The 22,592-nt window shown below is 35.1% G+C and overlaps 3 protein-coding genes and 1 long non-coding RNA gene across 5 annotated transcripts; 3 read left to right on the top strand and 1 right to left on the bottom strand.

Annotated features, from left to right (window-relative positions):
- Positions 1–1,638: 1,638 nt before the first annotated feature.
- LOC111779766 lies at positions 1,639–19,651 on the bottom strand. The gene is made up of 3 exons (XR_002812733.1): positions 19,569–19,651; positions 4,787–4,789; positions 1,639–1,651 (listed from the first exon to the last, which is right to left on the bottom strand). It is a non-coding gene; the product is annotated as an uncharacterized LOC111779766 (long non-coding RNA).
- On the top strand, positions 3,295–10,772 carry LOC111779763 (probable sucrose-phosphate synthase 1). The gene is made up of 13 exons (XM_023659893.1): positions 3,295–3,709; positions 3,804–3,893; positions 4,379–4,620; positions 4,997–5,060; positions 5,174–5,872; positions 6,300–6,416; positions 6,559–6,690; positions 6,789–6,965; positions 7,571–7,624; positions 7,711–7,773; positions 7,880–8,797; positions 8,971–9,098; positions 10,173–10,772. Exons 1-13 carry the CDS (start codon positions 3,512–3,514, stop codon positions 10,450–10,452), a joined length of 3,162 nt encoding a protein of 1,053 aa, XP_023515661.1. The 5' UTR covers positions 3,295–3,511; the 3' UTR covers positions 10,453–10,772.
- LOC111779765 (heptahelical transmembrane protein ADIPOR1) lies at positions 12,334–15,313 on the top strand. The gene is made up of 4 exons (XM_023659896.1): positions 12,334–12,713; positions 12,811–12,906; positions 13,442–13,499; positions 14,481–15,313. The coding sequence occupies exons 1-4, from the start codon at positions 12,499–12,501 to the stop codon at positions 15,183–15,185; spliced, it is 1,074 nt and encodes a 357-aa protein (XP_023515664.1). The 5' UTR covers positions 12,334–12,498; the 3' UTR covers positions 15,186–15,313.
- Positions 17,642–20,777, top strand: LOC111779764 (probable glycosyltransferase At5g20260). 2 transcript variants are annotated; one of them, XM_023659894.1, is made up of 4 exons: positions 17,642–17,950; positions 18,026–18,159; positions 19,604–19,958; positions 20,064–20,777. In XM_023659894.1, the coding sequence occupies exons 1-4, from the start codon at positions 17,780–17,782 to the stop codon at positions 20,727–20,729; spliced, it is 1,326 nt and encodes a 441-aa protein (XP_023515662.1). In that variant the 5' UTR covers positions 17,642–17,779; the 3' UTR covers positions 20,730–20,777. The 2 variants fall into 2 exon arrangements, with proteins under 2 accessions (XP_023515662.1, XP_023515663.1); XM_023659895.1 differs by having other exon boundaries at positions 17,757–17,950; positions 19,599–19,958.
- The last annotated feature ends 1,815 nt before the right edge of the window (positions 20,778–22,592 follow it).

Below are 22,592 nucleotides of genomic sequence, written 5' to 3'. Positions count from 1 at the left end.
GAGTGAGTTGTGATTCCTAATATGGTATCAGGGTCATGCCCTAAACTTAACCATGTCGATAGAATTCTCAAATATCGAACAAAGAAGTGTACGTTGTTCGAGGGCTCCAGAGAAAGGAGTCTAGCCTCAATTAAGAGGAGGATTGTTGGGAGTGAGTCGTGATTCCTAACAGTTTTGTTATTCCACGGGTTTTAATTAAATATTTTATTTATTTATTTATTATTATTTACAATAGTTTTCTTTAATACCTTAGTATTTATTTTAATTTATATTTGAGAGTAATTTTCAAATATGCGCCATCTCAGCCAGTGCTCAATAATGTTAAACAATAATTGCAAATATATCCTCCTCTTATCTTATATTCATCGCTTTTGGACTTTATGATGAACATTAAAGAAGACTCTAGTGGCATTATATGAATCGTATTTTCATTTTAAAAATTGTGATCATATTATTTATTTTATTTTTTTATATATTAACGTCGTGTTTTGATAACATAATAATAAAAACTTTAATGTATAATATTATGCACGGTTGCAATTAAAAAAATATGTCACCGTCAGTTAATTTCAAAATAAAATAAATATATTTACCAAACCAACAATAAGGTTTAAATAAGCTAACAGGCCAGACTTCACTGAAAAGCCCAACAAATCAGTTTACGGGCCGGACTTCGCCTATTTAATGGGCCCGTATTAATTTTAAGTCAAAAGCCCAACATGTCCTTAGACTGCTATTATCATCAATAGAGCTGCATAAGAGCTTAGTGTAAATAGATTATGATTTTTTTTTAATCCAAAACAACGAGAAGAATAAAAATAAATGTAATATATTTTTCGTTTTCGTTTTCGTTTTACCTAACAAAATAAGAAGAATACAAAATTTGATGTGTCGAGATCGAACATCAAATCAAGTAGATTGATGACAAATGCAACTATAACAACAACGACGTTTCTGTTGTAATAAAAATCAACTGTCGTTGAATCAATCGATTAGATAAAATGGTTGTTCGAGAAAATGCACTTTTTCCTTCTCACGTGTATGCACCTTTCTTCCAGGTGTTAAGGTCTATTCTCCCACTTTTTTTTTCTTCATTAAGTGTTTAAATATATAGTTTTTATTTTTAAATTAATAAAAATACTCCTCCCTTTACATTTTTTTTTAAATTAAAAACATTATTATACATTTTAAAAACACTCTGCGAATTTTTAAAAATAAATAATTTATAAATGACAATGGACCGTTTTCGTCTGTGACAGTAATTTTTTTTTAAAGATATAAAGTGTTAATACTATTTTTAAAATTTAATGATTATTAATATTTTAAACTCGTGAGGGTATAAATGAAACATTTTAAAATTGACCGTATAATATTTTTAATAATTTAAAAATTTTGTATATAAGATTGAGATAAATTCAAAATTTAATGCAAGCCTTATATTTGTATAAAATAGTCAGATATGACACGTGATCGCTTTGACGTGGCCTGAAGCCAGCCAAACATTTTGTTGTCACATTCAAAGCATACGCTCAAGGCAAGCGTTGAATAATTTAAACTTTTAAAATAATAAAAAAAGAGAGGGATTAAATACGTGGGATTACACGTACAAAAAAGAGTGGGCATACACGTGCCACGTCAAGATGTGTGATGTCTATTAAAAATAACTATCAGAATAAAATATCAAAAGAGAAAAATAAAAAAGAATATTCAATATTTAGTCAAAACCTGTCTAATAGATAAGGTCAAAGTTTGATTGTTGACTGATATGATATGCGTCCAATTTTAGTTGGATGGTTTTTCAACGGCTGAGGTTTATTCTACTTTTCTATTATAAAATAATGACGTGTCATTTTATTGTCGGTGCTAAGATTAAATCCAACCCCTAAGATTAATTTGTGTAAAATTAAATGCAAACCATATATTATACGTTATATCATTGGATCTGACCCAAAGATGAATCACATGCCATAATGACGTGCTTAAAGAACTCGCACTAGTGTGGTGTTATGTACAACATACTCTCCTGCTTGAGTTAGTGCTTAGATTGAAGCGACGTATAGCTGAGTAAAAGCCGCTGACGACGAGTCGGCTCCTATACATCTAACTATGTTTTACTCTGTCCCCCAACACGGTGGAGGTTCCATGGCACATCACGAGCAATTGAGCTACTCAAACGAACCACCCCTACCTTACTACAAGATAGGGACAAAATGGAGAAGGTGACCTTGTTATCCACACCTCTAGTCACTTGGTCCAAGAGCTTCCCGAAATATTAGATTCAATAAAATAAAGTCATCATATCTATGCGTGCGCTATATTCCACTATTTACCGCGAGTACCAGAGGAATATTCTGTCACATCACAAGTCATTATCTCAATACTACACTATGCATCCTACTAACAACAAACATGTAGGTCGGTTAAATTAGACATTTAATTGCACGTCGTGTTAGAGATGGGTTGTTTCTCTAGACTTTTAGGCATGAAATTTTTAAAAATAATTACAATCATTATTACCGTCATTTTAGCATAGTCATTAAAAATCATGTCAATCCGAACATAGTTTAACGGACAAGATACAAATCACAACGTTAAAAGTCAAGAAAAATTTATAGTACTATGACAATATTATTTTATCTTAAATGTTCAATTAAAATAATAATAATAATAATGGAACAAACTAGTTTTTATAGCTCAACAAACAATTTAAAATAATTAATAATTAATAATTATATTTGGCGTTGGAAATTGTTGAATAAATAAATAAAAGGGCAAAGATTGCAAAATTGGGAAGGTGGGACCGGGGCGTGCTTTGTCAACTCACGAGTGGCAAATCTGGTAAAACGGAATTATTTATAAATAAATAAGTAAATAAAAATAACTAAATAAATATGGTAAAAGGAATAATTCTACTGAATATACCACCAAAACCATCAAAGCCAGCGAAATAAAACGTGACTCGCCAGCACACTACATTCTGATTAACTAATAATTTATTTATTTTTAAATATTTAAAAATAATAAATAAAAGGCATGAAATCCCAGGATAAAAAGCTAGAAATTATTAAATGACCATATATATATATATATATATATATATATATATATATATCTAAAATTAAAATATCATATTATATAATATCCAATTTATAATTTTAGCTCAATAAATAATTATAAAATTTTAATTTATGAAGAAAATGGTGAGAGTGAAGTAATTTAGAGCGTATTTTTTTAGATTCGTGTAGAAATTCACGGAAAGTAGGCGTATTTATGGTGAAACGCATAGCGATAAACAGTGGTGAGCTTTTTTAGCGCGCTCACCGGGCAAGAAAACGACACCCAATTCCGAATCTCTTCATGGTTTTGAGTCTTGGATTGTCAGAGTTTGCCAATTTTCAACGTCTGAGGTGCGCATCTTCTTCTCAAATCTTTCTGTTCTCTGAGAGTTAACTCAGAGAATCGAGGGAGGAGAGGCCGGAGAAGAGAATCGAGGTTTTGGCTTTCGAGTATAATGGCTGGAAATGATTGGATTAATAGCTATTTGGAGGCAATTCTTGATGTTGGGCCTGGTATTGATAAAACCAAGTCTGCGAAGAAATCGTCGTCGTTGCTTCTCCGAGAGAGGGGACACTTCAATCCTACTCGGTATTTTGTTGAGGAGGTCATCACTGGCTTCGATGAAAGTGATCTGTATCGCTCTTGGGTTAAGGTAATCGGATATCTATTCATTTCTCGCCTGATTTATCGAACTATGGCGTTGCTTTCTCTGAACTCGAGTTGCTTGCTATGTTTGTGTGTTCAAGGCTGCAGCCACCCGAAGTCCTCAGGAGAGGAATACTAGATTGGAGAATATGTGCTGGAGGATTTGGAACTTAGCTCGTCAGAAGAAACAGGTTTGTTTTCTTGTTTTTTGTATCAATATAATCGCAGATTATGTGGCTAGTTCGCATGCGACATAAGCTTCTTGAGGAATTACTGGATTGTTTGATCGAAAAAATTACGTATGAATCTTGCTATCTCTTCTGTCTCCCTCTGAGATTTGTGGCCTATCTTTTGGCAGCATTCTTGAGTTCTTTGATTGTTCGGTATGAAGTTTGTGATTCTGTACTGTCCGCCACCATGCAAATGTTAGATTATATTTTGCTAAGATTAGCAGGGCCACTAGAAAACTGATAGAACATGCAGCTTTTTGCATATTAAAAACTAAGCTGTTGATCACTAAGACTGTTATTACTATTATTATCTTTGAAACTGGAGACAATGCATATCTGTTAATTGAGATTTGAATTATGTGAACGCGAACTTTTTTGTAAAGGTGATGGTTAAACTGGAAAGCATAATACGCACATTAGTAGTTATGAAATCTATGGTTTTGTAGCTTGAAGGAGAGGAAGCCCTAAGGAAGGCCAAGCGTCGTCTTGAACGGGAAAAGGGTCGAAGAGAAGCAACGGCTGATATGTCTGAAGATTTATCAGAGGGAGAGAAAGGAGATGTAGTCAGTGATATACTGGTTCAAGGAGATAACGCCAAGACACGTTTGCCAAGAATCAACTCCGTTGATGCAATGGAGGTGTGGGCTAGTCAGCAAAAGGGGAAAAAGCTGTATATTGTCTTAGTGAGGCACGACCATAACTTTACTTTTCTTTCTTTTCAATGTACTGATTTTTGTCATGATTTTCCTTTATTGTTGCAAACTTGCAATGTGTTATATCTGTTCACTTGTTTATCAAATGCAAGTTTAGTGAAGCGAAAGTGAATATAATCTCCTTTTCCTAATAACTACAACTACCTTTGAAGTTTAGGTTGTGAGATTTGTATGGCTATTTCTAAACTGATATAGCAAATTCCTTCTATAGTCATTTAATTTCTTTAAATTTTTCCAGACCATTAAATCCACCCTCTGATTGGATCTCTTGTGATGCTATGATTTTATATATATTGTGATCTTGGATATTTATTACTCATTTCATTAACTTTTGCGATCAATGCTATGCAGTCTTCATGGTCTGATAAGGGGAGATAACATGGAGCTTGGCCGTGATTCTGATACTGGTGGTCAAGTAATATTAGTTTCATTCTGTCTCTATAATCTTGACTTCTATAACACCTCATTTTCTACGTTCATGTATAGAATTGCATAACTGATTGATTTCTACTTCTCCATCTTGTTTAGGTTAAATATGTGGTAGAACTTGCTAGGGCATTGGGATCAATGCCCGGAGTGTATCGGGTAGATTTGCTCACAAGACAAGTATCATCCCCAGAGGTTGATTGGAGCTATGCAGAACCTACGGAAATGCTGAATCCATGTAATTCAGAAGGCTTGGAAGGTGAGATAGGCGAGAGCAGTGGTGCCTATATTATTCGTATACCATTTGGTCCAAGAGATAAATATATTCCTAAAGAACTTCTGTGGCCGCACATCCCTGAATTTGTTGATGGTGCACTTAGCCATGTCATCCAGATGTCTAAAGTTCTTGGTGAGCAGATTGGTGGGGGACATCCGGTCTGGCCAGTTGCAATCCATGGACATTATGCTGATGCTGGGGATTCTGCAGCGCTGCTCTCTGGTGCTTTAAATGTTCCAATGCTTTTTACTGGCCACTCATTAGGTCGGGATAAATTGGAGCAGTTATTAAAACAGGCTCGATTGTCAAGGGATGAGATAAATATAACATACAAAATAATGCGCCGGATAGAAGCTGAAGAATTAGCCCTTGATGCCTCTGAAATAATTGTAACGAGCACTAGACAGGAAATTGAAGAGCAATGGAGATTATATGATGGGTTTGATCCAATCCTGGAACGTAAACTTCGTGCTAGGATAAAGCGTAATGTGAGTTGTTATGGCAGGTTCATGCCCCGTATGGTGGTAAGTAACAAATGTCTACATGCTTGTATGTTGAATTTTCTGCATCTATGTAGTGCATGTGACCTTCAGACGCGATTAATGTTTGATAAGATCAACAAATTGGATGATACTTCCATGTATATAGAGTGTTTACCATTCTTTATTTGATAGTGGTTGAACTTGGTTGAGTCATTTTGGCAAGTCGTAGTCCTTTCTCATCAACAAATTTCTGAGTTATTACTTCGGAGGTACATGTATTCTAAAATTTTCCATCTAATTGTACGCAAATTTCGTTGTGTGGTCTTATGTAGTGTTGTCTGACTGTTCCTGATGCAGGCTAACTTGTTTGCTAACTGTCTGACATTGTTTAACCAGCTGTCTTGTTTGCTTGGCCCTTGACTACTTTCCTTTCATATAATATATCAAAATATTCCTTTCCCCTATGCAGATAATCCCCCCTGGAATGGAGTTCCATCATATTGTTCCTCCTGAAGGTGATATGGACGTTGAGACAGAAGGAAACGAGGATCATCCTGCTTTGCCAGATCCACCTATCTGGTTTGAGGTTATGTTTATTATTATTATTATTATGCATCTACTTTAAGTTATTGTGGGCGTGGACTGCTAGCTGTTAGAAGATTTCCTCTTCCACACAATAATGAACCCTGGTTTTTTAATAATCTTGATCTATATTATGGCATTTGCAGATAATGCGTTTCTTCACTAATCCTCGTAAACCTATGATACTTGCACTTGCGAGACCGGATCCAAAGAAGAATATCACAACTTTGGTCAAAGCATTTGGAGAATGTCGGCCACTTAGGGAGCTTGCAAACCTTGTACGTGGAATCCTTTAAGGATTATAATTGATCAGGCAATCTTCTTGACGCTGTTTGCGCCATGATAATTATCTGTGACTTTTCTTCATACATTGCAGACACTAATTATGGGTAATAGAGAAGGAATTGATGAAATGTCAAGTACAAACTCATCTGTCCTTCTCTCAGTGCTTAAGCTTATTGACAAATATGATTTGTATGGACAAGTGGCATACCCTAAACATCACAAACAATCTGACGTTCCTGACATATATCGTCTGGCTGCAAAAACCAAGGTACTCATGTGTTCACAAAGAATAAATATTCGGTACATTTTCTCTCTTGTCCTGTTTACAATGTTTATCTATTCTCAATACAGCTTGCTGGTTAGTGAATTATGTAGTTTTCTTCATATACAACTTCAGAATTCCTACATTCACTGCACCTAGCTAGTTCATGAGAACCAATTCATAAACTTTTCTAGCCATAGTAATTCGTAGGTGCATAGTTTGCTTTTAAACTAGTTTCTTTCATGCACATACATACTGCATTGTGAGGTCCTCAAGTCCATTTTTTCAATTTGATATTGTGAATCCCTTTGAATTTTGGAGCATGGTTTAAAAAATATATATTTTGCACGCTAAACATTGACTGTTGTTCTCTGAGGAATATGGTATGCGCTTTATTAAGCTTTTTAAATGCCAGTGGCTAATATTTTGTAATTTGCACCGTCATCCAGTGCCTGTGGGTTATATTAATATCCGTTTCCCATTTTGGGATATCTTCTCTTGCTCGTTCTTGGCTTTCTTTGTTCTCTTCATGCCTGGGACATTCTTGTGGCGTCCTGCTTTTGTATTGAACACCTATCCTTTAAGTTGCTATCCTTATTTATGATTTGCAGGGCGTTTTTATAAATCCAGCATTCATTGAGCCATTTGGACTTACTCTAATTGAGGTGATTTCTATTATTTCCTTACTTTTCATTTCACAAAAGTATTTATTTTATTAACCAGTTATCTATTCTACACTTTTGTTTAATAGGCAGCAGCCCATGGTTTACCCATTGTTGCTACAAAAAATGGAGGTCCTGTTGATATACATCGGGTATGCCTGCTTTTAGCCATAAAATTTTGATTACAACCATTGATTCTCATGCTTGTATATTTTCATATGCTTGACATATTTTAAACTTAATAAAATGTTTGTGCAGGTGCTTGACAACGGTCTTCTTGTTGATCCGCATGATCAACAGTCTATCGCTGATGCTCTTCTGAAGCTTGTTGCAGACAAGCACCTTTGGGCTAGATGCCGGCAGAGTGGTTTGAAGAATATTCACCTATTTTCATGGCCAGAGCATTGTAAGACATATCTATCAAAAATTTCTAGTTGCAAACCGAGATATCCACATTGGCAAAGAAATGAAGATGAAGATGATAACTCAGAATCAGGCTCACCTGGTGATTCGTGGAGGGATATACAAGACATTTCTCTAAACCTAAAGTTTTCATTAGATGGAGAGAAGAGTGGTGGAACTGATAGATCTCTCGAAGATAGAACAACTAAATTAGAGAATGCTGTATTGAACTGGTCAAAGGGTGTTTCAAGGGATACACGAAAATCAGTTGCAGAAAAAGCTGATAAAAATGCAAATGCTGGCAAGTTTCCGGCATTGAGGAGGAGGAAACATCTCTTTGTAATTGCGGTGGATAGCGATACTATTACAGGTCTCGTTGAAACCACAAGAAAGTTGTTTGGGGCAGTGGAGAAGGAAAGGAGTGAAGGCACTATAGGGTTTATTCTCTCTACATCGTTGACCATATCTGAAGTGAATTCATTTCTGGTCGCAGGGGGCTACCGTGCTAATGATTTTGATGCTTTCATTTGCAACAGTGGCAGTGATCTTTACTATTCATCCACAAATTTGGAAGATGATCCCTTTGTGGTTGACTTCTATTACCATTCACACATTGAATATCGATGGGGTGGAGAAGGATTAAGGAAAACTCTAGTTAAATGGGCTGCTTCAGTTTCTGATAGGAGCGCTAATACCGAAGAAAAACTTGTAACTGCAGCTGAGCAACTTTCAACAAATTATTGTTACACTTTCAATGTTCGGAAGCCTGAAGTGGTAATTTTCAACTTTTAGTGATGACGTTGATCAGTTTTCTTATTGTGGAAAAAGGTTATCTTGTTGGTGAATTTTTAGTATTCCTAAACTATGTATCTCATTGTAGAGGCATCGTTTGTTGATTGCATGTCTCAGGAGTTCATAAGTCAAGAATTTCCTTTGCTTTTGTGCAGATCCCAGCAGTTAAGGAACTCAGAAAATCGTTGAGAATTCAAGCTCTGCGTTGTCATGTTGTTTATTGTCAGAATGGCACCAGGCTAAATGTAATTCCAGTACTGGCATCCCGTTCCCAGGCGCTCAGGTACTATTACTTTTGGTGCATGCTCTTGTGTATTTTCTTACTATCTCTCTCTCAGTATAACCATGGATATTGGAAGATCATGGCATGTAGTAAATCCTTGAGAAACTACAACTCTTAGGCACCAATAAGCTGTTTGGAAGTTATTTTTAAAAATTATTTGTTTCTAGGATAAAGAAAGCATATTGAAAGTATATTTGGTTAGCAAGAAGTTATTTTTTTCTAGTTTTTTTTTTAATAAAAAAGTATAAAATCTCACTAGTTACCGAATTATTTGAAATAAAGTAGAATTAGTCTCTCTCTCTCTTAAATTTTTTTTATAATAAATTATATATGTTAACCGTATATAACTGCCAACATTTTATATGCCACAGAAACACAATTCTTAGAATTAATTGTTAACGCTTAAATACTAAACAAGCTCTCGAGTCTCAACCTGCCTGCTTTAAAGTTGTCTATTTCTTTGAAATATGATTTGATATTTTAACTATTAAGTATAAATGAAGACTATCGAATTCTAACCAACCAGGTTTTGAGGAGGTAGTTTGATTTATGAGAGAGACCTAACGTTGACTGATTCAGAAGATGACAGTGTGTGCTGAGTTGTCTCGGTAAGCTATTGTCCACCAATTTTGGCATGGGGCAGGGCATAAATGTATAGGTTTTAGACCTTTTCCTCGAAGTTTTCTCCTTCAACTTTTAGGACGAAAATATTATCCATCTAAAAAGGCAATCTCCTGCTGGCAAGACCTTGAGACTGGGGAGTGCGTTTGTGAATTTTCCCTTGACATCTTAAGCTTTATATCTTGAACCATAAAACCAGTGAGAAAGCTGACTGGAAATGAGCAATTTAAATGTCTAGGAACTTAAATATACTATCAAACGGCCATGACCTTTCTCTCTACATTAAGGTTTGAGGGTCTTACCATGGAGAAACTTTCCTATATTACGGTAGAAATGGGTACTACTCCAATTAATTTGACGATGTGGAGTCCAACAACCTAAATAACTCTTCATAGGGATTTGATTCTATGAAATTTACTAGAACTTTTTCCCCTTGCGATGCAATGGTGTCAGGTATCTTTATGTTCGATGGGGCACGGAGCTGTCAAAAATGGTTGTGTTTGTTGGAGAGATAGGGGACACAGATTATGAAGGGTTGCTTGGTGGATTGCACAAAAGTGTAGTTCTGAAGGGCGTTTGTAGCGGCGCTATCAACCAACTCCACGCCAACAGAAGCTACCCTCTTTCGGACGTCGTTCCAGTTGACTCTGCAAATGTTGCAGAAGCTTCTGAGGAGGCTAGCAGTGCTGATATTCGAGCTTGCTTGGAGACAATTGGCCTTCTCAAGGGGTAGAAATTTTACAATGCCTGCATTGCAACTGAACTCTTCCTGGTACGTTTCTGTAATTGTCTTCATGGCATTTTAGGAGGAAAAAACGAAAACAAAAATGGTGAAATAACACATTGGCCTCTTTCTTTTGGTGGGCATGAAAAGGTAAGCTAAATCTCAGTTTTGTGCAGCTTTTGTGTGTTTTGTCCTTTCAGCATCTTCTAGCTTGCTGTTTTCATGGTAACTGGCAAACACCTCAGAGAATAATACTCTAAACTTGATACTGTAAAAAATGAATGAAATTCTCTTTGTTGGGGTAAGTTTATGGTACCCACTTCATATTATGTAGATTCCTTTGTACTATTCTCATTTAATAACACAAAATGATATATCAAAAGGGGATGAGACCTTTTGGAGAAATAAAAAACAAAGTCACGAGAGTTTATGTTCAAAGTAGATAATATCATACTATTGTGAGAGTCGTCTCTAAAATTTCTTTCTTTCTTATATTCTACAAGAATTAAAGCGTAATCGACGGGCTATCCTAGAGTTATCTTTCTTAATCGGTCTTACGACTTATAAAGAGGCTTCCAGAAGGAAAAAAAAGAAGATTTCTTGGATTTTCCTTAGAAGGATAAAAGATAAAACTTGTGGGAAATAAAAAGTTGGTCAATTATCGAAGATTGAGGTTAGGTTTTGAAGTGTGTTTGGGGATAAAAGAAAGCGAAAATAGGTGGATAATTAATTGTCCTGTAGTGGTCGGCCACCTGTCCTCTCAACCTCGGATTTATTTTTCAAAGGGTTGAGAGTTAGGAGTTGGGAGTGGCGCTACCAAACGAAGACCAATTGGAAAATAAAAAATGGCCGAGTTTTTATGACCTAAATACTTTACCCTTCACCCTCCAACTACCCTTCATTACACATTTAATTCCCTTCATTTTCATTTCCTATTTTCTTTCATTAAAATAATTACCAATTTCATTCCTTTACTCAAACAAAACCCAACGCAAAACTCAAACCAAATGTACCAATTTCGTTCCAATTTCGTTCCAATTTCGTTCGTGAAGTTAGAAGTTATAGAGTATGAACGTTTTTTTTCTTACCATTCCGTCTGGGGTAGTGTTGCTGGAAACACATGTAAAATTCGAATTGGCCCACATGGTTCATAAATAAACGAGCAACCAAGTTTTTCACCGATTTGTAGTGGCCCACGTGGCTCGTACTACACAATATATTTATGTACTTCATATGTAATCTAATTTTAATATAATGAAACAAATAAATATTTGCCATATAAACAATTAATTTTATAAAAAATAAATAAATAATTCGAACAACTCGAACGGATAAATTAGATTAAGCACAATAAATCGAGTTAAAGCACAATTTTCAACCCAATTCATTAACTCGCCTAACTACATTTATAATAATTAATATTTATCTAAGTCAAGATAATTAGCTCAGCTAGTTCCCTTCCTTACATTCTAATTAATTGCATTACTTTAATTTTTATATATATTTGAAATATATAATTCCTTCCAATAATTACTATTTTTGAAAAATTAATAAACAAAAAGTATAATTTTTTATTTTATTTATAATTTTAAAGGTAAGTGACCAAACCAAAGGTCAAAATTTTAATATTGCTATGATAGGTGGCCCAAATATTGCACCAGCCAACCCCTCTTTCATACCAATAATAATAATAATAATAATAATAATAATAATTAATAATTAATAATTTTAAAAAATTAAAATAAAAAATTAAGAGAGAGAAAATATTAAGATCTTCAAGTTAGCTGCACCTGCATGGAGAGAGAGAAAGAGAGAGATTAAATAAAGTAGTTGGTGTGGTTGTGTATCACACAAACTGCANTTTTTTTTTTTTTTTTTTTTTTTTTTTTTTTTTTGAATAATGCTTAAAGAAAAATAAATTTGTCTATATAAGTAAGGCTTTAAGTAAAGCGAAATTGTTGTCTTGTGTAAGTATTTGGAAAATTTTGGAAGAGATTCTTCAAATTTGTTGTTCCGAGAAGGATCTGTACGGGAGAAGATCGGAAGAGAGCGAAGATGGAGGAGACGAATCAGAGGCGGAAGGGAACCGGAGAGAAGCAAAGCTGCTGCGATGAAATCGGAGAGGATTGTCGGTTGGTTTCGTTTAAGGAGTTGCCTGAGTATATGAAAGATAATGAGTTTATTCTTCATTATTATAGAGCTGAATGGCCTCTCAAGCGAGCTCTTCTTAGTGTCTTCCAATGGCATAATGAAACCCTAAATGTTTGGACGTGAGGCCTCGACTTAGCGTTGTTCTTCGATTTGGTGATGTTCTGGATTTTGATTTGTGCGTTGTGATGATGTGTGTGTTTTTTTTGAAATTTTCAGGCATTTGATTGGATTTGTTCTGTTCTTGGGATTGTGTTTGGCGAATCTGATGGAAGAAGTGCCTCAAGTGGCGGATCTGTTCGGGTTCTTTTCCAGGTTCGTTCTGTGTTTGAAACTTCTTCTAATTCCGTTCGTAGTTAGAAATGGCGATTTTAATTTGGGGAAATTTTCGCCTGAACTGCTTTCTCTCTTTTGATTTTTGGCTTCTGATAGTGAAAATTGATTCTCTGATTTAGTTTAATCGGTGGATTTGTTGTTTCTTCGAATCGGTAGTAGTTAAGATTAAGAACACGAAACAATTAATCTCGGCTTTGGAGGAAAAAGAATGAACTCATAAGCATCCATTTCAGTTCTTGATTAGAGGATGAATTAGGACTTCAATAGTTCTTCGTCACAAGCAACAACAAACTTCAATTAGTTTATCATTCACAAATACTTCTTTCTTCGATAATTCAAATTTGATTTTTAAGAAAAATATGTCGATTTCAACATATTTTACCCGGTAAAACGCATGTTCATCTGCTCAACACTAAANAAAAAAAAAAAAAAAAAAATCCATTAGCTATGTTGAAGTTGACATGTTTAATTAAATCGTGAGTTTTGATGCAATGAATTCCCCATTTTGATGCAGGTCTATGCTCTCATCTTTCTGTTCAAACATTTCCTATGCTTCTAAAGATTTCATTGGAGTAAGTACACCTTATAACCCTTTCTTCATCCATTACTTTATAGAATTTTGTTAGTTCAATGTCAATTTTCATATAAGGAGTAGTCCATATCTACTTAAAATACCAATAGTCAATATAAGCATATCTATGAGTTTACAAATTTAAAATTTTTAACTATGTTTAATCAATCATGAGTTTTTTCTTCTATTATATAATTTTATTAAGATTTTTTTAAAATTCATACCTATGTTTGAAAACTAAAATAATAATTTTCGTTTCTTAATTATTTAACTTTTTTTTTCTTTTTAGAATCTTGTGTCGAGGATTATTGGGAGTGAATTCCACGTCGACTAATCTAGGGAATGATCATGGGTTTATAAGTGAGGACCATGCCCTAAAAATTAGTCGTGTCAATAGATTAGTAAATCGAACAAAGGACTCCAAAAGAAAAGGAGTCAACCCTCCTGGAAGGCATAGTAAAAAATGACTAAGACTCCAAAGGAGTCGAGCCTCGATTAAGGGAAGGTATACTTTGTTCGAAGGGAGGTGTTTGATGATGAGAATCCCACGTCGGCTAATTGAGGGAATGATCACGGGTTTATAAACAAAGAATACTCTCTACATTGGTGTGAGGCATTTTGGGGAAGCCCAAAGCAAAGCCCTCGGGCTCAAAGTGGACAATATCATATCATTGTGGAGGGTCATGTTCATCTAACATGAATATTATCTACATTAGTACGAGGCCTTTTCGGGAAGCTTAGATCTAAGCCATGAGAGCTAGATGATTCCAAACATTTTGCTTGTTTGTCATAGTTTTTTACGATGATTTTCATCTTTAGTTTTAAAATTTTTGTTATTATAATGAAATGTGGAGAAAATAAACACATTTTTTTTATAAAATAAAAGCAAATTGGTTAGCAAAATATGTGTAAGTTTTTTAATTTTGTCCTAAAGTTTCATCTAACTTTTTAATAAAAACATTAATAACTGTGTGTCATGCAGACCACAGCAACAGAACTGATGGAATTGGTGGGAAGCGTCCACCCATACGAAGGCGGCGACAACATCAGTTTGGTAACCAACGGGTCGAGCACAGAACGGTGGCCGTTCTTCGTGTTCTTAGGCGGCTCAATGTTCTGCCTTCTCTCGAGCAGCATTTGCCATCTCTTTTGTTGCCATTCTCACCCTCTAAATCTCCTCTTACTCAGAATCGACTACATCGGAATCGCCGTCATGATCATCACCTCCTTTTTCCCCCCAATTTACTACATCTTTCAATGCGATCCCCTCTGGCAATTCGTCTATCTCGCCGGAATCACCATCATGGGCATCTTCACCATCCTTACTCTGCTCTCCCCGGCGCTTTCCGCCAGCAAATTCCGGTCCTATAGAGCTCTTCTCTTCGTCTCCATGGGTCTCTTCGGTATTGTTCCCGCGATTCATTCCGCCGTCGTGAATTGGAGTAATCCTCGCCGGAATATCACTCTGGCTTATGAAGCGGCGATGGCTCTGTTTTATCTCACTGGAACCGGGTTTTACGTGAGCCGGATTCCGGAGCGGTGGCTTCCGGGCCGGTTCGATCTGGCCGGACATAGCCACCAGTTGTTTCATGTTTTGGTGGTTTTTGGAGCTTTGGCCCATTACGGTGCCACCATTGTTTTGTTGGAGTGGCGTCAGAATTTTGGGTGCGAAAATTTGACGTTGTGAATGCAAAAACACAAATCAAACTGCAAACCCAATTGTTTAGCCTATTTAATTTGGAAATTAAACGCTTAATTTTAAAAATTGTATTTTTTTTTCTTCTTAATTTATTTATTCATCATCTATTTCTTTGATTTTCTCATCCAGAGGGTTCGTCTATTTATATTTTCCTTTAAAATTACAAGTTCTTATTGTATAAAAAAAAATAATTATTTTACTTGGATTGGAATGATTTCAAGCTTCATGTTGACCAGATGTTGACCTTCTTAGATCGAGTTTCAACTTGTTCACCAATTTCCTTGACCTTCTGGCACTCGGCAGACAGGCGTCAAACTCCCTACATGGTCTTATGACTTTGTGGAGACCTGTGTTTTTTTTTTGTAAACAGTCACTCGGGCCTAGTTACTATAACCCCTTTGTGAGGAGGCACTCCTTCTCTCAAAGTTATGGGGGCTATTTTGCCGAGTTCTTAGAGTGAGTTGTCTCGTGCCACTAGGTATCCTCTACCTATACATCTGTGTCGATTTCGGATATTAGTACTCTTTTGTTGAAGGTCGTTCGAGCTTTTCCTGAGAGTATAACATGGGTTACTTCAGCGTATTTTCTCTGCCCCTTCTTACCCCAAAAAAACAAGGTCACTTTGTGACCTTAAATCGATAACCATCTTTCGGCTAACCTAGTCTCTTTCATCCCTCGGGATCAATAATGGGTAGTACAAGAATATTCACCTATTGTCCAATTGACTACGCCTTTCAACCTAATCTTAGGCCTCGACTTACCCTCCGTGAACGAACCGTACAGAGGAACCCTTGAATTAGATCCGCTTTCATTTCTTAAAAAATTGGTCAAAAATCTTAAAGTTTCCTACGCTCCATCTATTCTCCACTTGTATTTAATATTGTCCATGTCCATTGGTACTTAAACCCTAAACCCTAGACGGAATGTACCCGAAGAAATGGGAGAATTCATGGCTTTCATTGTTGTCTGCACACAACGATGAGCCATCTCATTTCCATAAACAAAACAAATTCAAATAAATAACGCAAAATTCCCCATGTGCTTCGCCTCCCTCTTCTACTGCAAATCGCATACTCCATTTCTTCCTCTACGTACTCCTCCCATAACCCTTTCCCATATGTGATATTCGAATACCCGAATCAATGTGGCTCACAATTTTAATATCGCCTCTTACTTCACCATTTTAAAATAGAATTTTACCGTTCATCGTTGTGAAATAATATTTAGTATCTTATTTATTATTCCGGTTCACTTTAATACACAAAATCTAACCCCGAACAATAAACATAATACTTTTTTTTAAGAGCCTTCACATGAACTTAAAAAATAAAATTTTCGTGTGAATTAGTGTTATGGAAATATTTTTAAAATTTTATCTGTTTAAAGAAAATATAATTATATTATTTAATCCATATAATTTCTAAAGATTCAAAATCTAACTTATTTTCTATAATTAAAAATAATAATAATAATAAATCAATTCATCGTTAATTTGACGGGATGGAGAATATAATTTCGGTTTCGTTCTCTTTTAGTCAAGCTCCCTATAACAAACGAGTTAAAATGAATATTTATTTTCTATAATTGACATATATTCTTTTTATTTAAGACGGAAGTTTAAATATCTCTATCCTATTAATTTATTTATTTATTGTAGTCAAAATAATGATCACACATTTAGTAATGTTTGAGCATTACATCTAATTCCATTTGGAAAAAACAATTATTATATCTATTTAACTCTTACAGTTACTCCAACAAACAGAATGTCAGGGAATCCGCTTTTTTTTTTTTTTTTCTTAGTGTTAAAGCGATTAAACCTTCCACCTTATAAAGTCTTTATACGATTTAAAAAAAAAAAAAATTAAACTTACTCGAACACTAATAAATGAGGGATATATGAATGAGAACGATCCTAAGAATATGATGACTGGAAATGACTTAAAATAATAAAAAATAATTACTTATATAAACCTGATGTACTTCTTTTTTGGATGGCTCAGTTATAGAAACTTCATGAGTGTCTGGGATTCATGTAAGTAAGGACAAAATATGGTGAATAAACTCGTGTAAATTTGTGGGGGTAGTTTTCACTCTTAAAGATAGAGAAGTATTGCGGAAGGACTAGGACATGTTGGACGATGAAAGTCCCACATCGACTAATTTAGGGAATGATCATGAGTTTATAATCAAGGAATACTATCATACCATTGTGGAGAGTCCTGTTCATAGACTTACCGACAACCAACTAAAACTCTTCCATGTTCGGTTCAGATAGGTTGCCTCATGACCTCCATCCGTGTTCGTTAAGTATATGAATTCCAAATCGTAATCGAATTACACTTATTTATACAAATTATATGGTAAAATAAAGCCAATAAATACTCATTATTTCCCATTTCTTTCTCCTTAAATGCTTTCCCATACATATTACCAAATAAAAATTAAAAGAGTATTGGTCAAAACCCACATAAAATCCTCCTTTCTCCTTCCTCCTTCCATATTAAACTTAAAAAGAACACCATGCAATTCCTCCATTAAATAACCTCCTCTCTTCTTCTTCTCTTCTTCTTCCTCCTTTCATGGCTTCCTCACACAGACTCCCACTCTTCCTTCTCCCACCATTACTCCTCCTCCTCTTCCTTTTCCCGCCAAATTATCACAACCCTTTTCCTCTAATTATAACCCAAAACATCCCCTTCTTCCACCCACCGCCGCCGCCGCAGCCGCCGCCGCCGCCCTCCGCCGACAAGGTTGTTTTGTGTTCTTTATTTTTCTAATTTATTTACTTCATGTTGCTGATGGGTTTGATTTGTTTGGTGTTGAAGAGGATCGAGGAGGATTTGGCGAGAGCTCGAGTGGCGATCCAAGAAGCCATTGTACGGCGAAACTACACGTCGGAAAAGGTGGAAAGCTTCATACCCAGAGGAAGGGTTTACAGAAACGCATACGCTTTCCATCAGTTAAGACTCCCCTGTCGCTTTTAATTCCCTTTCCATCTTTGCCTCTATAAAGTTTCTATGCTTTGTTTGTTTTCCCCGTAAAATAATTTTTTTTTTTCAAATAAGGAAAATTATTAATAATTATCACATTTTTGGGGAAAAAAAAAAAAAGAAATAACGTATGGCATTCTTAATTTTGCCTTAAACGTTTCACATTCTCTAATATTCGATTTGCACGTTAATTTGATAAATAAATGATTTTTTTTTTTATTTTTAATTTCAACTTTTTTGCTAGTTAATATGATTGCATTAAAAAATTGGATTTTTTTTTTTAATTAAGTTTCTATGTTAAATTAATAATTTACAAGATTTTAAATTAATTGTTATTTTTTTTAGGAATGGTAATAATATAATTTGAAGGGAATAATGGATGGAATTAAAACATGATTAGTGTATTTTTTTTAGGGTAGAATGATTAGGAAGCAATGGGCAGGGGCAGCGGCGGAGCCGCCTTGCCTCGTACTAAATCTAGGCTGCCCTAAATAATCGAACATTGTCACTGTTGACGTTGTTCCTTTTGTTGTTTTTGGCCAAACAGTTGCCCATTCATCATCATTTAATTTATTTAATTTTTAAATTACTCCACGCCACTCCAATGGTATTATACTTCCTAAATTTACATATTTATTTATTTTGTTTTATATTTTTATTCCTAAATTTTAAGCCATAAAAGCCTAAACTTTAACTTTGCAAATAAAATAAGTTGAGTTGAGTTGGTTGTTTTTATTTTGTTTTTTTATTATTATTATTAAAAAATTATACTTATTTTAACATTGATTACAAATGTTAATTATCTTCGTAATAAGTAGGGTAGGATTGAATTATAACTCTATTCTCGAGTTAGTCGGGTTGATTTGATAAAAAAAAATGTTTTACTTTTTGACGCATGTAGGGTGGATGATCTCGAAAGATATGAAAGATCTCCCTCTAAGCCGTATATACGATTTTCATCTAATACGGCTTTCCACAAAATTTTGTATGTATTTATGAGATCGAGTATGAAATTTTGTTTACTCACCTTAAATTGAGTATTCGTCTCCTTCCCTTTTTTGTTAGGATTGAAAATACTGTATAGGTTTTCGAAATAGTGTAAAGAGAGGTGCTTTGAATCATTATTATTTGACTCAAATCAACTTGCGAATTGACCTGAATTTGTTAATTTTCCAAAATTTCAACGGCCCAACTTTACTTTTATAATTTGGGTTACATAGTCTGTGTTGGAGAATGAAAGTCCACGCCTTATCATTTAGAGAATGATCGTGAGTTTATAATCAAATAATACTCTCTCCATTGGTATGAGGCCTTTTGGGAAGCCCGAAGCAAAGTCAAGCTTATGCTCAAAGTAGACAATATCATGAGTGTCCGGCACTAATAATTTCCGTTTTTGTCTGTGCATAAGCTCAGGAGTCATATTGAGATGGTGAAGAGGTTCAAAGTATGGACCTACAAGGAAGGAGAGCAGCCATTGGTTCACGATGGGCCGATGAAAAACATATACTCAATCGAGGGTCATTTCATCGACGAGATGGACAGCGGAAAAAGCCCATTTTCGGCCCAAAATCCAGATGAGGCCCATGTCTTCTTCTTGCCCGTAAGCATCGCTTACATCATCGAATACATCTACACGCCCATTACCACTTACGCACGTGACCGCCTCATTCGCATTTTCAAGGATTATGCGACCGTCGTAGCCAATCGGTACCCTTACTGGAACCGAACTCGAGGCGCCGATCATTTCATGGCCTCCTGCCACGATTGGGTAAGTTTTTCACGGATTATGTGAGCTTTTGTCACTTAATTTGTTCATAATCGGTGGAGGAAGAACTGTGAAGTTAACAAAATTAACATTCTGGAAAGCTTTCAGGCGCCTGACATCACACAAGCGGATCCTGACCTCTTCAAATACCTCATCAGAGTTCTCTGCAATGCGAACACATCCGAAGGCTTCAATCCTGTGCGAGATGCATCTTTGCCGGAGATTAACTTACCTGCAAATTTCCAACTCAATCTTTCTCGATCTGGCCAACCGCCAGAGAATCGCTCGATTCTGGCGTTTTTCGCCGGCGGAGCGCATGGATTCATCCGCAAGATGCTATTCGAGCATTGGAAGGATAAAGACGACGAAATCCAGGTCCACGAGTACCTTCATAAAGGCCAGAACTACGGCGAATTTATTAGCCGGAGCAGATTCTGTCTGTGCCCTAGCGGATATGAAGTTGCAAGCCCTAGGTTAGTGGAAGCGATCCAAGGTGGTTGCGTACCGGTTATAATCTCTGATTATTACTCGTTGCCGTTCGACGATGTGCTCGATTGGAGCAAATTCTCTCTGCGGATTCCGTCGAAGAGAATTCCGGAGATCAAGAAGATCTTGAAAGGCATTTCGCCGGCGAAGTACTTGAAATTGCAGCAAGGTGTGATGAAAGTGCAGAGACATTTTGAGGTCCATCGGCCGGCGAAGCCGTTTGATGTGTTTCATATGGTTCTTCACTCAGTTTGGCTTAGACGACTCAATATTAGGCCTTCGCATTGAAAAATTAATTTGTTTGAATATTAAAAATTTTAATATTTTTGTTTTGATATTAGACCGACGAGAGAGACAAAGAAGAAATATTAATTTTATTTTTACAAAATTATTTTATTAAATAATAAATTTTACTTAAATATTTTATTTGCCACGTCAATAATTGAAAAGATGCAATTACTTTGTTTGAATGTCATTTACATTAGCAAATTCAATACCATAATATTAATTAAAATGTAATAAACTATTAACCTAAACTATTTTAATTAGATTATTGGGCACCGCCAAACTTTAAGAAATTACATAATATTGGAACCGACATTTTGGATTTATGAGGTGGGTGAGCTGTCTCAAAGGACCATCTTATTCCTACGCCAAAGCGTCGCGTCTTTTAAAAACTAAATAAAAACACAACGCAAACTGGCGGCCAGCATAATACATTGTTTTATATATAATTTAAAACCACTTTTAATAATAAACATGATTATTATTATTATTATTTATTTATTTTTTGGAAAAATAAAATCCAACTCTTTCTTGCCTGTTGGTCCAAAGCATCTGGATGATGACTAGAAAAGAAAAAGATGACAATAATTGTATCACCAAAAATATTTTAATAAATAAATAAATAAATAATTATAGAAAACTGTCAATAATCATTACATATAGTTTTTTAAATATTGAGTAAATAATTAATGAAAAATTAGGTTATATAATACTTTGATCTTACGTCGGTTGGAGAGGGGACGAAACGTTCTTCCTAAGAATATGGAAATCTCTTGCGTAACAAACGTATTTTAAAATTGTGAGACTAAAGACTTTACGTAACAGACCAAAACGGATAATGTTTAATAGCAATGAGAAAAAGTAGGGTCGAGATATCCCCGCGCCTTCGAGCTGGACGTGAAGGTCTCCCCTCATCTGGCTCTCTGCAGGGGAATCTCCACTCACTGCTTCCCATGGGTATACCATGAAGTTATAAAGGTTGTACCTGTAAACCAACCACCCATGGAAAAATAGGCACAAGGAAAAAGTGGACCCGAAGCTTGCCATTTTCACCCGCTGGGCTAAGTGTTCGCTGGATCTATTCATTAAAAATAATCGATTCATTGACTTTTTTTTTACTTAGTTTTAAAAAAGTAAGTTATCTACTTCATCCAACTAGTTTCAGGTTCGAGTCCCGAGCAACTCATATTAATGAGGATTCTATATCAATTTATAGATGAGACCGAGATATTTATCTTTCAGAAATTTGTAACGATAGTGGAATGAACGGTTATAAATGGTATCAAAGCCAATCACCTGTGCCAATGAATACATGACTCAATGTTCTCTATTCCTTATAAAAATTGTTTTGAAACTGATAATACGTAGACAGATACACTGACTCAATGTTCTCTATTCATCGCCAATTATTCAATTAATCTAATAAATTAAATGACAATTGGAGTTCACAATAAATATATTATTACTTTAAAATATATGGTCAAAGATATTTGATTCGTTATTAATATGTTCAACTAATTAAAATTTATATGTTTTTTTTAATTAAATTTATTTGTTTTACACTCATTCTATTTTTGTATTTGCACTTTTATTTAAAAATAAATATTAAAAATGGTAATTACAATTAGTTTATAAATTTTGAAAATAAAACAAAATAATATTTTAATCTACTTTTAAAAAGACTATTTTCTCCCATTAATATAGCCATTTATTAATAAGTGCATTTAGCTCCAAAAATTCAACCAGTCATATGAAATATTTAATTGGACTTTTATTCTAAAGTCGTGGACGACAGATCAGCATCTTTCGCAACACGTGGCAAGATCTCAATAATGTAATGCAGGAAGCAGATGAAAACGCGTAATA

This window comes from Cucurbita pepo, chromosome LG18 (assembly GCF_002806865.2).
Source record: "Cucurbita pepo subsp. pepo cultivar mu-cu-16 chromosome LG18, ASM280686v2, whole genome shotgun sequence".
NCBI lineage: Eukaryota > Viridiplantae > Streptophyta > Magnoliopsida > Cucurbitales > Cucurbitaceae > Cucurbita > Cucurbita pepo.
Note: the sequence above shows the minus strand (reverse complement) of the source record. Positions and strands in the feature narration are given on the sequence as shown.

Excerpts from the sequence above, each read along its gene's own strand:
- LOC111779763 (XM_023659893.1), top strand. The coding sequence starts at position 3,512 with ATGGCTGGAAATGATTGGATTAATAGCTATTTGGAGGCAATTCTTGAT. Across the intron at positions 5,873-6,299 it reads GGTTCATGCCCCGTATGGTG|ATAATCCCCCCTGGAATGGA; the intron begins GTAAGTAACAAA and ends TCCCCTATGCAG. Across the intron at positions 7,625-7,710 it reads TTGGACTTACTCTAATTGAG|GCAGCAGCCCATGGTTTACC; the intron begins GTGATTTCTATT and ends TTTGTTTAATAG.
- LOC111779765 (XM_023659896.1), top strand. The coding sequence starts at position 12,499 with ATGGAGGAGACGAATCAGAGGCGGAAGGGAACCGGAGAGAAGCAAAGC. Across the intron at positions 12,714-12,810 it reads GAAACCCTAAATGTTTGGAC|GCATTTGATTGGATTTGTTC; the intron begins GTGAGGCCTCGA and ends TGAAATTTTCAG. Across the intron at positions 13,500-14,480 it reads CTTCTAAAGATTTCATTGGA|ACCACAGCAACAGAACTGAT; the intron begins GTAAGTACACCT and ends TGTGTCATGCAG.
- LOC111779764 (XM_023659894.1), top strand. The coding sequence starts at position 17,780 with ATGGCTTCCTCACACAGACTCCCACTCTTCCTTCTCCCACCATTACTC. Across the intron at positions 17,951-18,025 it reads CGCCGCCCTCCGCCGACAAG|AGGATCGAGGAGGATTTGGC; the intron begins GTTGTTTTGTGT and ends TTGGTGTTGAAG. Across the intron at positions 18,160-19,603 it reads AACGCATACGCTTTCCATCA|GAGTCATATTGAGATGGTGA; the intron begins GTTAAGACTCCC and ends GCATAAGCTCAG.